The 14,223-nt window shown below is 61.3% G+C and overlaps 1 protein-coding gene across 3 annotated transcripts; it reads left to right on the forward strand.

Annotated features, from left to right (window-relative positions):
- Positions 1 to 217: 217 nt before the first annotated feature.
- ABCG4 (ATP binding cassette subfamily G member 4) lies at positions 218 to 12,112 on the forward strand. 3 transcript variants are annotated; one of them, XM_074894779.1, is made up of 15 exons: positions 218 to 687; positions 2,323 to 2,560; positions 5,033 to 5,150; positions 5,235 to 5,367; positions 5,626 to 5,676; positions 5,860 to 6,005; positions 6,338 to 6,461; positions 6,709 to 6,823; positions 7,119 to 7,258; positions 7,590 to 7,688; positions 7,883 to 8,051; positions 8,606 to 8,706; positions 8,903 to 9,061; positions 9,226 to 9,344; positions 9,456 to 12,112. In XM_074894779.1, exons 2-15 carry the CDS (start codon positions 2,332 to 2,334, stop codon positions 9,679 to 9,681), a joined length of 1,929 nt encoding a protein of 642 aa, XP_074750880.1. In that variant the 5' UTR covers positions 218 to 687; positions 2,323 to 2,331; the 3' UTR covers positions 9,682 to 12,112. The 3 variants fall into 3 exon arrangements, with proteins under 3 accessions (XP_074750880.1, XP_074750882.1, XP_074750881.1); XM_074894781.1 differs by lacking the exon at positions 218 to 687 and adding an exon at positions 1,053 to 1,258; XM_074894780.1 differs by lacking the exon at positions 218 to 687 and adding an exon at positions 1,540 to 1,555.
- Positions 12,113 to 14,223: the final 2,111 nt, after the last annotated feature.

Consider the following 14,223-nt stretch of genomic DNA (forward strand, 5'->3'; position numbering starts at 1 on the left):
TTTGGGCTGAGGTGGCAATGGAGGGAGCTGCGGTGGGCTCTGCCCCGTGTGTGAACAGGAGCAGGCAGTGGGGAGGGGTGCTGGAGGCGGCTGCAGAGACAGGGCGGGCAAACCCCAGGCTTGTGCGCTGGGGATGCTCAGGGCCTTCTGGCTTGCGGGGAGAGGAAATAAGGCCGGTCCCTTTAAGAGGATTTTTCGCTGCCTGGCAGGGCTGCCTGCCTGCCTGGGCAGCCCATCCTGACGCCCCGACAGGCAGCGGCAGCAGCAGGGACAAAGCTGGCGGAGAAGGGCATCGCCGAGCAGCCGGGCCCGGGGGGCTGCTAGCCACTGCTGGGCTGGGGTCGGGGACCCCCCCGCCCCTGCCCGCCCAGCCCAGCCCAGCCCAGCCCTGCGGAGGGATGGGGAGGAGACCCCGGCTGGGGACCCGCAGGGGCAGCGCCCAGCCCGGGTCCCGGCGCTGAGGACCGGCCGGCTGTCACCGAGCCTTCTCCCTGCCCGGCGCCGACCCCCAGCCCCCGCCGCGGGCATCGCCCCTTTGTCTGCGGAGGAAGAGGAGGAGGAGGAGGAGGAGGGAGCGGCCGAGGGCGCTGCGGCGGCGGCACGGCCGGGCGCTGGGCGCAGGGCGGCGGCGGGGGGGGCACGGCCGCTGCCGGCGGGGAGAGGAGCCGCCAGCCCGCAGCCTGCCAGGTGAGCCTGGGGAGCGGGGGGAGAGCCTGCAGGAGCCCCTGCCCGGCCTGGGGGGGGGCTGGGGGTGACCGGGGATGGAGGGGGGATCGACGGGGAGCCGGGATGAAGGAAGAACATCCTCGGCACAGCCGCCTTCCCCACCCCTCGCCTCGGGGATGGGCTAAGCCGCGGAGAGCTGCTTGCGGGATTTAGCGCTCCTTGTAACGCCCAGCCGAAGGAGTCAAGGTGAGCCCGAGGGCGCTTTGTGCCTGGTGCCTCCCCCCCCCGGTCCCGCTGGCCCGCACCCTGGGGCCGCTCGCCACGGCGGGGTCGCTGTGCCGAGCGTGTCCCAGAGCTCCCGGCTGCCGAGAGCGGGATCCGAGTGCTGTGATCCCGCAGATCCTTCCCAGCCCTTCTTCCCCAGGGCTGGGGCTGGCTGTCCTCCAGCCCCGAGAGGGATCTGTCCGCAGCGGGGAGAGGGCTGGGAAGATCTCGGCGCAGCTCCTTGCGAGGCCGGCTTTGCCTTTCAGGGGACTGTGTGTGCATTGCAGCTGTAGCGGGGAGCTGCCTGCAGCCTGCGCCTCAGCAAAATGTAGGTTAGCAAAGCATTAGGACCCCGGCCTTGGAGGCAAGATGGGTGCTGGGCTCAGCCTGCTCAGGCACAGCTCAGCCTCCTCTTGCCGGTGCTGTGGGGATCCCCAATCCCCTCCCAGTCTTTGGTGCCGCAGTGGGACCTGGGGTTAGCCTGCTCCCCACCCTGCTTGGCTTAACATCCCCCCAGCACCGCAGAGTCCTTAAGCCAAGCAGAGACATGAGGAGCTTGGCTGAGGTGCACCAGCTGTGGGGAGGACTGCAGGAGACACTGCCCAGCAAGAAAGCGTTTGGGCAGGTGTGTGTGTTAGCATCATGCAATGGCCCCAGTTAAGTACTGGCCTGGTCTCTGAGGCTGTGCTGGCAAGAGCTAGGAAGGTGAAGTGAGCCAAGGGAGGCAGAGAAGGACTGCCACTAGCAGGGCCCCCTCCCTGGTCTATTAAGTCTGTCTCAGCAAGCCCGTGGGGACCACGGGCACCAGCTCTGCCCCAGGAGCCCGGGTGAGACATGGCAAGCTTTGTCCAAGAAACTGGCTGAAACAGTCTGTTGCTTGAGACCCCATATCGGTATCCCACAAGCCCTGGCCAGGCAGAGGTGGTTCCTGGTAAGCCCTTGGGGACATCCAGACACAGCTGGGTGTTCCCCATCGAGGACAGAACATCAGCTCTTCAGCATCCCATCCTGTGCCCACTGTGGCAGAAAGGAACAGTGCAGGGAGCCCAGCAGCAGTGGGGCCAGGGGTGCTGAACAGCCTGCCAGCTCTGCTGCCAGAGCTGGACCCAGCCGAGGAGGTGCATGAATTATTGACTGTGGAGCTGATCAGCTGCTCCTTGCTGTGAGCCCCTCGGTGCAGGCTCAGCTGCTCTGGCCAGGTCCGTCTTTCCATCCAGCTGTGGGTGCCAGACCATGGCTGGGCAGTGTATCACAGGGCAGAGGGGGCAGTGAGGTCTGGAGCCATCAGGAAAGGATGTGAGAGGACTTGCTGCGGGCTGGTCCCGTGCCCCTACAGTCCCTGGCCCTGAGAGGGGGGCCCACTGTGAGTTGATCCCTGTGTGTTTCCCACAGAGCAGCAGGATGGCGGAGAAAGGTATCGATCCCGCGTGTGTCTCCATTGCCCTGGAGGACACGGTGTGCCACGCCAGCCCCCCAGATGCCCCACTCCTCACCACCCACTTGAAGAAGGTGGAGAACCACATCACTGAGGCCCAGAGGTTTTCCCACCTCCCGAAGCGTTCGGCCGTCAACATTGAGTTCATTGACCTGTCCTACTCGGTGCGTGAAGGCTCCTGGTGGAGGAAGAGAGGTAGGAGCTGATGGCTGGGGAAGGGCAGGGAGGGGGCCTGCGGGGCTATCGCGTCTGTATGCCTTGATCTCACCCCGGTCCCCAGCACCTGCCTCTGCTGGATTTATTGCTTCTCTGCCAATTCCTGCTCCAGGCAGCCCCAGGCTCTGCAAGCCCAGAGTGCCTCAGCTCTCTGCCTGCCGGCGGGAGCTTCCCTCAGCGTGTGGCAGCGGGGCTGCGCCCAGGGAGCCACAGCAGGAGATGCTGGAGCCGCTTGCCCTGCTGTCCCCTTCGGCAGTGGGGGCTGGCTGGGTGGTCGGGCTGGCTGGGCGCCAGTGCTGTTTGCAGCCATGCTGGGCTGGCTGTGCGTGCCGGGTGCCTATGGGCGGAGGAGAGGCTCGTGTCCCGCAGCAATTACTGTATGCCTCTGCTGTGCGATGCCGGAGGAAAGCAGACTGTGGCCCAGGTACGCCTCTGGCCAGGGCCGCATGCGGGAGATGGGGCGGATTTCCTGGTTCGGGGCAGCCAGAATGGCTGAGTTTCCCCAGCACGGTGGTTTGGGGTGTGATGGCTGTGTGTGACATGCTGACAGCAGGAGACCCCAAGGGGTGCCCCAGCTCAGAGCCTGGCAAGGAGAATGTGTGTGGTTTGCAGGGGATTTCCTCTCCAGCAGCTCCCTGCGCAGCTGAGGCCATGGTCCCCTTTCCTGTGCGCGACTCTGGCCGAGAGCTCAGGGAGGGGAGAGGGGAGGCAGATGGTGACTGGTGGGTGGTAGTCTGCTTTAATTAGCTCTCTCAGTTAATGGGATGCCAATCAGGCAGCCCCATGAGATGGAGGGGGAGCTGATCTGCAGAAGCTGAAGGCAGGCAGGGACGTGCAGGGGCCTGGGGTGAGCAGACCGAGGGTGCAGGGCTGCTCAGCAGGGTGTCCTGCCAGCCAGGAGTGCTAAATGAGGCCTCTGACCCTGTCCCCAGGGCTCTGCGGCTAGGGAAACTGAGGCACTGAAAGACGGGACATCCAGACATCCTGACATCTTCCAGGATGAGGTCTGCCAGTTTGTCAGGGATGCTGAGGAAGCATCCCAGGAGGAGCCATGGCACAAGTTGGGCTTCCCAGGGCAGAGTATGCAGCAGCACCCAGAAGTCCTGGGGACGAGCTGCTTGCCGGTGGGCCAGTGCCCTGCAGGGGGGGAGTGGGAAAGGCTGGGGCAGCTGGACCTGATAGGAGCATGCCGAGAGGTGCTGGGATCCTGGGGTGGCAGTAGGAGGGACTCTCCTCTCTCCCGGACTGGGCACAGGTGAAGGAGCTGGGGCGGGGAGCTCCCGGTGCCTTTGGCCGCAGCCCCCGGGATCCGGCCAGGCTGCCTCACTCTGCTGAAGCAGGAGGTTACTGGCAGTCAATGAACGCAAGTAACCGCTGCGCAAGCTGCAGTGGCGCCGACGTGAGCAGCATGCGCGGTGCCGGAGCTGTGTGCGTGGTGCTGGGATGCGACGGGGGGGGCTGCTGGGCATGCTCGCTCTGCTGCCATCATGCACATCCCCCTGCCCTCCCCTCCCGGCCCTCGCTGTCCCTCTGCCCGTGGGGCCTGCTCCTGGGTGCAGGGCACCTGACCCTGAGGGGTGCAGAGGAGGAACCCGGAGCTTGTGGTGATGGACAAGCCAGAGGGGCTGGTCCCCCCTGCCTCGTGCAGTACAGGGACCGTGAGCGGGTCTGGCACTGAGCCTTGCCCCAGCCGGTGGGCAGGGGATGGATGTGTTGCCCTTGCCCAACACCAGCTGCCACCACGGGGTGCAGGGGGGGCATATTTCCAGCAGATGCTTAGACTTGGTGCATGGTTTAGCATGGTCCTAGCACCCTGTATACCATTTTTCTCCTGCCAGAGCTGTGTTTTGGGGGCAGCTCCTGAGAGCTTGAGGCTGTGCCTGTTCCCTACTCCCGACACATCGTGTTCCTTCTGCCAGAAAATGCTAATCAGCTGCGTTTAAAGCAGAGATAATTCCAGGTCTGATTAGCACTATCTGCTGCCGGGTGTCACAGCATGAATGCCAATGAAGGCAACAGCCAGGCATCCAGTGAGCTTGGGGACCCTGCCTGCCCCATGCTACCCTGCTTCTTGCCGCCCCTCTCCACTGGCCCTAGGGACTGGGATCTGACAACATGTCCAGGACCAATGTCACAGGCTGGTAGTCTTCCTCAGCAGCTATGTGCTCTGACCCAGGTATTTCCCTGGTCTTTGCCATGATCCAGGGCATGTTCCTCTTTGGTGCTGGAAGTCAGTGGGGTCAGCCAAGGACCAGGGTTAGAGATCATGCTGGAAATGACAGCTGCTGTGCCTATAGCCCTGGGGATGCTGATGGAGACAGTCTCCAGGCTCATGCAGTCCCTGGCACAAGGCATGAAGGTCCTGAGGTTCCTCAGGGGCTGGGATGGCATCGCAGTGCCTGTAGCGCTGCAGCTCTGGAAAGCTGAACTCGTTCTGCTCTCTCCCTCCAGGGTACAAGACTCTCCTCAAATGCCTGTCAGGGAAGTTCTGCCAGCGGGAGCTCATTGGGATCATGGGACCCTCGGGTGCTGGGAAGTCCACACTCATGAACATCCTAGCTGGCTACAGGTGAGGCTGGGGGGAAGCCAGTGGGTCTGAGGGTGCGGGGCCAGTGGCCCTGTGCTACATTCCCCACACACCTCTTTCCTGCAGGGAGACTGGCATGAAGGGACAGATCCTGGTGAATGGCCGGCCACGGGACCTGCGCACCTTCCGCAAGATGTCCTGCTACATCATGCAGGACGACATGCTCCTGCCGCACCTCACTGTGCTGGAGGCTATGATGGTGAGTGATGTGGGAGCCAGGCAGCCTGCTGAGCTCTGTGGGGTATCATGTGGACTGTGTTCTTGGGCACTGAGCCCGCACTGACATCAGTCATTTCCAAGGGCTCTGGGACACAGGAACAAAATCCTGCTGTTCTTGCTCCCTTCACCCTGAGCCCCTGCTCTCAGCCCTCGGTGGGGCAGGAACGGGGCCATGGTGCAGCCGATTCTGTTCCCTACATCTAACAGTCGTTTCTCCCTGCCCATCCTCTCCCTGCAGGTCTCTGCTAACCTGAAGCTGAGTGAGAAGCAGGAGGTGAAGAAGGAGCTGGTAAGTGCAGAGGAAGGTGGGCCCAGGCCCCTGATCTCTTCCTGAGACAGGGACAGTAGGGAAGGGAGAGCCCTGAGGGGACCAGGGATGCCGAGGGGCTTCCAGTGATGGAGGTCTGAAGGGCGGTGACAGGGATGGGGTGAGGGTCCATGGGAGCCCATGGTGAATGAAGCTGTCTCACAGGTGAATGAGATCCTGACGGCCCTGGGGCTGTTGGAGTGCTCCTACACCCGCACCATCTCGCTGTCGGGGGGCCAGCGCAAGCGCCTGGCCATCGCCCTGGAGCTGGTGAACAACCCTCCGGTCATGTTCTTCGATGAGCCCACGAGGTGAGGCCGCAGGGGCTGGGGCTCCCCAGCACCACCTGCCCAGCTGGGCTTCCCCTGCCAGGGGACAGCAGGGTGGCCGGCACCCTCTGGAGCACAGCAGGGCTGCGAGGCCTGAGGGTGGGATGTGGCTGTGCCCACCAGGGCTCTGAGGGGGCTGGGGTGTGGCAGGGCTGGGACTGCAAAGGGGTGCTCTTCTCCATCGGTCTGAGAGGAGGGTGTGCACAAGGGGAGGCAGGCGGGGGCATCTTTAGGATGTACTTCTCCCCCCTCTCAACTCTCCCCTTCTCTCTCTGCTGTCTCTTTCTCCTCCACCCCATCCTGCGTGGCCACAGCGGTCTGGACAGTGCTTCCTGCTTCCAGGTGGTTTCCCTGATGCGGTCCCTGGCTCAGGGTGGACGCACCATCATCTGCACCATCCACCAGCCCAGCGCCAAGCTCTTTGAGATGTTTGACAAGGTTTGGGCTGGGCTAGGACACAGGATTCTTCAGGGGTGCAGGGTCATGCTGCCCCCACGACCCAGGAGAGAGGCCAGGGGAGGGATGGGCTGCAGGCATTTGACCTGTGGCTTGTGTGGCACACAGCCCTGATGGCCAGGGTCTGGCAAGGGTGCCCTGTGTTACCCTAGGGCGGGGAGGTGGGTAGAAGCAGGCGACAGTGCCCCTGGCTGCTCTGCACCTGCTATATCCTGGCTTTTTCTTGCAGCTGTACATCCTGAGCCAGGGCCAGTGCATCTTCAAAGGCATCGTGACCAACCTCATCCCCTACCTGAAGGGTCTGGGCCTCCACTGCCCCACATACCACAACCCTGCTGACTTCAGTGAGTGCTTCTGCCCTAGCTGGGGCTGTGGTGGGGAGCAGAGGGTGGCAAGGTCCAAACGCAGTCCCCAAGCCCTAGGGGCTGCCCGGTGTTCCCCTGGGTTGCCCAGGGAGCAGGGCTGCCCATACTCTTCCCGTTAAGTGGTGCTGGCTGGGCAGTGCTGCTGTGTGGTGCAGCATCGCAGGATGGGGGTTGTGCTGGGCTCCCACCCCTCTGCCCCACGGGGACGTGGTTTGGGCAAAGAGATGGCAAGAGCTGGCTCAGCGCCCCTTGGGGGTCCTGTCCTTCTCCACAGTTATTGAGGTGGCCTCTGGAGAGTACGGGGACCTCAACCCTGTCCTGTTCCGCGCTGTCCAGAATGGCATGTGCACCATGGCTGAGAAGAAGAGCAGCCCCGACAAGACGGATCCATCGTGCCCGGCACACTGTGTGACGGTAAGTGGGGATGACAAGAGCCTCCTGCAGTGATGGGGAGCAGCAGGTAACAGGGTGCCTGCCCAGAGACACCTCAGTCACCTCTGACCCACGGTGCACAGATATCCTAGAGCGCTCTGTGATGCCTAGAGCCCCTTGAACACGGTGGGGAGCATGGAGGTGTTCAGCCAGCCTCTGCTTGTCCTGAGCAACAGCTCTGTGCTTGCAGCTGGCAGTGCCTGTTCTCACCAGGGTTGCTCACAAGGGGCACCCTGGGAGCGTTTGGGTGCCATCCTAGTAGGGAACCCATGTGAACTTGACCCGTGTCCCTAACTTGCCTGTGGTCTTGCAGGATGTGGACCACATCGAGAGCCACACGTTTGCCACCAGCACTTCAACTCAGTTCTGCATCCTCTTCAAGAGAACCTTTATCTGCATCCTAAGGGACACGGTGAGGGCAGGGGAGGCTGGGCCAGGGCTGATGGGATGGGGCCTGTTGGTCACTGGGGGCAGGCAGAGACAGGAGTTGATTGGGGGCTGCAGTGGGCCTCACCCTTGAGGAGCAGGCAGGCTGTCCTCTGCCCCCCTGGGCTGCTCATGGGATGCAGCCCTGCCTCGCTGAGCCCCCGTACCCTCTGCCTGCAGGTGCTGACCCACCTGCGGTTCATGTCCCACATCTGCATCGGAGTGCTGATCGGGCTGCTCTACCTGCACATCGGCAACGATGCGGGCAAAGTCTTCAACAACACTGGCTTTCTCTTCTTCTCCATGCTCTTCCTCATGTTTGCCGCGCTGATGCCCACCATCCTCACCTGTAAGGAGCTCCTTCCCCCAGCACCCACTCACTGCTCCTAACCCTTGGGGCAGAGGAGGGTGCTCCAGCTGTGTGGGAGTGTGTCTGCTGGGCGGTGTGTGGTGGAGCCAGATGAATTGGGCAAAAGGAGGGAAATAAGAAAGAAGAGGGGAAAAAAAGAGGAGAAAAATTTCTGTTTGGATGTATTGCGGTTTTGCCCTTTATTTGATGTTTGTCTATAACGTACTTGTCAGCTCAAAGTTGGAAATTTTTTTGCTGAGAAAATGTCTGCAAAGCTGCATTTTCAGCTGCTTCATCTCTCTTTCACTTCCTTGAAAAGTTTGCCTAAAAAGCCCCAGCCAAGCTGACTTTTCCATGCAGAAAGTTCCTGCATTGGTCACTGATTCTTTTCCCTGGTGAAGATTTGAGCGCCCGCTCGTGGCACAGGCAGGAGGCTGCCTGGTGCGCTGTGCCAGGGCAGCATCACATCTGCCTGCACCAGGGCAGGTGGGAGTGGGGGCTGGAGCAGCCCAGGCCAGGGCACTGCTGGCTGCTGACTCTTTGTTTCCATGCAGTCCCCCAGGAGATGTCTGTGTTCCTGCGAGAGCACTTGAACTACTGGTACAGCCTGAAAGCCTATTACCTGGCAAAGACCATGGCAGACGTGCCCTTCCAGGTGAGCTTGTGGCTGGACTAAAGCGTGGACCTGATGCTGACTGTCCTTCCTTGGCACAGCCAATTGCCCGGCTACCCCAATACCCTGGGCTGGCCTTTGAGGGGTCCCCGCAGCCCTCCATCCCCCCGGGAGGGTCTGAGGGGCGAGAACGGCCGTGGGTCCAGCAGAGCGGTCTCTTTGCTTGCCCCCTCTGCAGGTGATCTGCCCCATCGCGTACTGCAGCATCGTGTACTGGATGACGGGCCAGCCACCCGAAGCCACGCGCTTCCTCCTCTTCTCTGCCCTGGCCACTGCCACAGCCCTGGTGGCCCAGTCCCTCGGGCTTCTCATCGGAGCTGCTTCCACTTCCCTCCAGGTTGGATGAGGCCCTGGCTTTGCCTGTTATTTGGAGAGAAGAGTTGCAGGGAGTCCCAAAACAAGGAGGGGTGGAGGGAAGCGTTGCCATAGGCAGGCGTGTGAGTGCCACAGGCGGTGTGCCTGTGGACAGGGACATGACACCCAGTGGCCTCTGCTCCCCAGGTGGCCACCTTTGTGGGACCCGTCACTGCCATCCCTGTCCTGCTCTTCTCGGGCTTCTTTGTCAGCTTCAAGACCATCCCCACCTACCTGCAATGGAGCTCCTACGTCTCCTATGTCAGGTGGGACTGTGCGCACCGGCCAGAAGCTCCCTGCCCTGGGCTCCCATGGGCTGGGGAGAGAGTGGGGCTGCCTGGGGCACGCAGTGACTCTCACAGTGTGCTCTGTCCTAGGTACGGCTTCGAGGGCGTCATTCTCACCATCTATGCCATGGAGCGTGAGGACCTGGAGTGCCTCGAGGACTTCTGCCCTTTCCAAAAACCCATCAAGATCCTGCAAGAGCTAGATGTGGAGGAGGCCAAGCTCTACCTGGACTTCCTCATCCTGGGCATCTTCTTCGTCATCCTGCGGCTCCTGGCTTACCTGGTCCTCAGGTACAAAGTCAAATCAGAGAGATAAAGGGGCTATGGGGTCCCGGTGCCATTCCCGGGCCTGGCCTGCTGTGAGAGACGTTCTGCAGATGGACACAGTGCTCCTAGCAGGTCATGGACCACGGTGGAGGCATTGGTAGGTGCCAACGAGGCCTGGCTCAGTCGAGAAGGGTTTTGAGACATCTCGGAACTGTTTTAACCTTTCCACACACTCTTCATTGCAAAAGTTTTGTACAGCCCTGGCATGTGCCACTCTCTCCCCCAGGACTGACAAACCCCATGAAGCTTGGGTCCCCTCTTGTCGCCCCTGCTCGGCACTGCCCTTGTCTGCTAAACACATTGGGACACCGGGGACAGTCCCACAGAGGTGGCTGTCTGCTGAGCAAGGCCGAGAGGAGCCGGCTGCTCTGTGCAGGAGGGGAGCAGTGCCCTGGGCTGAAGCTGGGAGGAGGCACCTGCAGAGCATGGGGTCCTTAGTGCAGCACGTAGCCCTGTTGCTCATGCTGGCCAGCAGCATGTGTGTCAGTGGTAGGAAGAGCCCAAAGATGCAGTAGGCCAAGTTGCACAAGGTCTTAGTATTTCCTGTCACCATAGCCACAGAAACTGCTACATCCCCTTTTTGTTTCTGCACAAATCCTCCCTCTTTTTTATTTTTTTCTTTTCTTTCTTTTTTGTATAAACCCCACTGCTTCCCAGTCTCATGGAGGGGAAAGGGAGCCAGCAGGCAGAGAAGGACTTGGGGCTCTGTCTCAGACTTCTGCTCGGATGCCATCCTCAGAGATGGGATCTTCAAACCTGGGATGTGGCAGGGTCTGTGGGAATGGGACAGTATTCTCAGACCTTAGGGAGTCTCACATTTAGTCCCTGTTGTCTTTGGGGTCTGAACCAAGAGCATAAAATCAACCAACATGGAGAGAAGTGACTGGTCCCTTCAAGTGCTGCATGGAGCTGGGAGGATTTATGTTCCCACACCCTGTCAGTGCCAGGCGGCTGAAAAGCGAGGCTGGGCTCAGACGTGCTATCGCTGGAACCTCTACTGCGGAAGAGCTGGCCCTGAGCCCTTCCCTTGCACCGTCGTGTTCCTCACCCCTCTTCCCCCCGCACAACTGTGGCTGTCTCAGCAGAACAGGGAGGACGAGCCTTGCTCAGCACCGGCTCTGCCAGGAGGGGATGCCAGCCCCAGGGACGCCTGGCCTTGTCACAGTGCAAACCTCCCAGGGTGACACCCTGCAGGAGGGGTCCCTCCAGTGCCAGAACTGGAAAGCAGGTGAGATCTCGGAGCGGTTTGTTTGCGTTGGGTGACCCTGACGCTGGGAAGGGCTTTGCACTTTGTGACTGGTATCGGGAAAATGTCCCTTTTGGCAAGTGTCTCTGGTGGCTCCTCCGAAGTCACCTGCCTCTCCATACCCCCTGCAGAGGGAAGGCGTTTCGGCACTTCGCTGGCTCTCCAAAGGAACAGAGCTGAAACCAGAGCTGGTGGGGCAGATCTGCACATGCTGCTGTGCTGGGAACACAGCATGCTGCTTAGCTACGTAGCACAGGCCTATCGCTGGGGTGTGCTGGCACTGGTGACGTGGGGCTGCACTGGTCACCCATGCTCATGGGAACCCACTGCTTTTTAGTGAGCATGGACACGGGGAAGGCAGCTCTGCCCCATCCTGGCATGCTGGGCCCTGGTTCAAGTGGGATGCTGCTGCTGGCACTCTATCTCAGCAGCAGGGGATTGCAGGGCAGATGCCAGATTTCAGCAAAATCCTTGAGACTGTTCTTTGCTTTACTGGCTCGTGTTGGGACTGCTCTGCACAGCAGGGTCTGGCTGGCGTGCAGGTGGACGGCGGACGTGTGGCAGCACTGATGCTGGGCTCTCAGCAAGGTCGGGTTTCCCCTGCCTGGACAGCATTGCTGCGAGGAGCTTGTAGCCATGGGGCTCTCCTGCACAGAGGGTCTGGAAGCAGGACGTGCGCTGATGCCCTTTTCATGAAGAGCACTGACGTTTTTCCCAGGGACTCTTGCCTGACTTACCGCCAGCCATCCCTAAAAATTCCACTTCGCTCCTGGATCTATCTTCACTGCCAGCCCTGTGCCACAGTCTGCAATGGAGCAGTGCCAGTTTGGGGGGCTGCAGCCTCCTGGGCACGACGCTGCCAATTGCAGCCACAGGGACATGGTTGAGTGGGGAATGGTCCCTGTGTCTGCTCTGTCACGAGGCGGATGGATGGGCAGAGAGCCGGGGGGATGGTGGAGCTTGGGCTGTCACCCTTCTCCATCTCGCTGTCTGTGGGGCTGATGGGACCAATGCCCCACTTCTGTCCTGCCCTTGGGCTGTGGCTAGTTAAGCCTTGCCTAGTGTGCGCTGCTGGGCTGAGGGTTTTTCCCTGGTTGGATACCAAGATGGCAGGAGGTGCCAGTGGTGGAGCTTTGCGGAGCTCCTGCCTCCTGCCCGCTTCCTGGCAGCGGGGGCTCTCCTGTCCCCAGCGCTGTGTCCTGCTGCTGCCTGCACCCAGCCCACGGTGCCTCCTGGGACAGCCCTGTGCCATCGCAGCCAGCACCACCGCCACTCCCAGAAGGACCAGGACGAGACGGACTAGTGATGGCCCATGTGTGGAGCAGAGGGGGTTACCAGCAGGCACCCATGACTGCCACTGCCCATGTCCCCCCTGCCCCAGGAATGCTGCGACAGGAGCCTTGGCTGGCCAGCCTCTGCTGCTTGCAGAGAAACCCCATGGGACAGACTGCCCGAGCTTGGTGTGGCTGGAGGGAGACTGCTGGGGCAGGTGGCTCCACAGGTGGATGCTCGGACCAGCCTGTCTGGGATGGGGCAGTTGGCAGCACCCCGGGATCTCCAGGACAGTTCAGCACAGCCTGGGCATCCTGCGCCAGTGAGTGTGTGGGCTCCAGAGTCTCAGGTGACCAGGTACACAGCCCCTGCAGGGCAGAGGGCCAGGGCAAGCCCTGGAGATGGAGGACGGCTGTGTCCCTGAGCTGGGCAAGGGCACTGGGGAGTGGGGGTTAGGGGGCAGGTGCCCCTTGTCCTCAGGGTCAGGGCAGCGGGAGGTGGCCCAGAGGAGGGCACCGGCACTCCCAGTGGGGCCAGCAAGTGAATGTGTTGGTACAAAGGGGCTGTGATGAGGGAGGGATCTGGGCACCCTGCGGCACAGAGGGCCTGGGTCTGGCAGACCCTGCCCCAGGCACACAGTGCCAGAGGAGTGAACTGAGCTGAGGTGCCCAAACGGGGTTATCCGTTGCCCTTTCCTCTCGGCAAGGACAATACCAGAGACGGTGGAAGGCACAGAGAAATGCGAAGGACTGAGCACGTTTTCACTGAGCCCTGCAGGCTGGCGTGGCTGGGCCAAGCACTCAGGATTTATTGCCCCTCCCCTCCCAGGTGGTCCCCTGCCCTGCAGGAGCAGGGCAAGAGGGGTTGTCTCTGCCCTGGCATGGCAGAGGGATGAAGTGCAGCAACCCTGCTCTGGGGAGCCCTTAGTGGAGCAAGGCTCGGCTGCTCCAGCCCACTGACTACCAGGCATCTCTCCAGGACAGTCTCTTCAGGGCAAGATAGGCACTGAGCCGGGCTGGGGTGGGACCCCTTGGCAATAACACTGGTTGTTTTGTAGTGTGGGGCCGGGGGTGCCCAGGCTGGGTCTTGCTTTGTCCTGAGTGGGTGAGGAGCACCCATGTGCCAGGCTGGCACACAGCAGCGAGGATGCACTTTATCAGAGCAGGGGAGTGGGGCTGTGGGTGCTTCTGGCTGCAGGAATCCCACCAGGGAACGCGTCTGGATAATCAGGAGGAGTGTGATGGAGGAGAGCAGGCTTCTTCCCCCACACCTCCTCTCCCCTCCCGCCCCCTGCCTTCCCTTGCAATGCACTTTGAATGGATGAGGATGTGGTTCAGGCCATGGCTTCAGCTCTCTGGGAGCACCAGTTGAGTCTCAACCCATCTAAAACTGCTTCAGCCCCTTAGCCTGGCTCCTTAAGCCCACAGGCACAGTTGTATCAGGTACTGCCTGTCCCTCATGCGTGCTGTGAATGCAGGCAGGCAAGCAGGTGTATGGCCTCTCACCTCCACGCACGTCCAGGCCACCTTTGTCACACGCACAAGAAGAGCAAATGCATCATCACTCAGCTGGTGCTAGGGTTTGCTGGAGGGGAGAGGGCTAGAACAGGGCGGGGATGGGGCTTCTCCCAGGGTTTTGCCCCTCTCAAAATCAGGCAATAAAACAGTGTTTCCTTCTCACTGTGTGTGGACACTATTTGTCCTGTCCCTCTGCCACAGAAACTCCTGGTGCCGCAGGCAGCCTGTGGGTGTCTGGGATCTCTGTGTGTATCCCTGCTGTGCTGGGCCCGGTGGTTTTCCAGCCTTCACCATCTCTGTGTGTGCAGAGGAGGTTGTACAGTGGGGGGTGCATGTGTGATACAGGGCAGGGGTGCACCATGCAGAGGTGCAGCTATTGAAACCCATGCTTCCACATCACCAGAGGTGAGCTGCTTTTTTCCTGGGACTGTTTGCCAAAATATGACGCAGATAGTGGCTCAAAGGCCGAGGGAGTCGGCTCGCACAGCCGTAGCTC

The sequence above is a fragment of the Strix uralensis genome, chromosome 26 (assembly GCF_047716275.1).
Source record: "Strix uralensis isolate ZFMK-TIS-50842 chromosome 26, bStrUra1, whole genome shotgun sequence".
NCBI classification, from domain to species: domain Eukaryota; kingdom Metazoa; phylum Chordata; class Aves; order Strigiformes; family Strigidae; genus Strix; species Strix uralensis.

Coding starts and splice junctions, on each gene's coding strand:
- ABCG4 (XM_074894779.1), top strand. CDS start 2,332: ATGGCGGAGAAAGGTATCGATCCCGCGTGTGTCTCCATTGCCCTGGAG. Junction 6,824..7,118: donor CCACAACCCTGCTGACTTCA/GTGAGTGCTTCT, acceptor CCTTCTCCACAG/TTATTGAGGTGGCCTCTGGA. Junction 8,707..8,902: donor TGGCAGACGTGCCCTTCCAG/GTGAGCTTGTGG, acceptor CCCCCTCTGCAG/GTGATCTGCCCCATCGCGTA.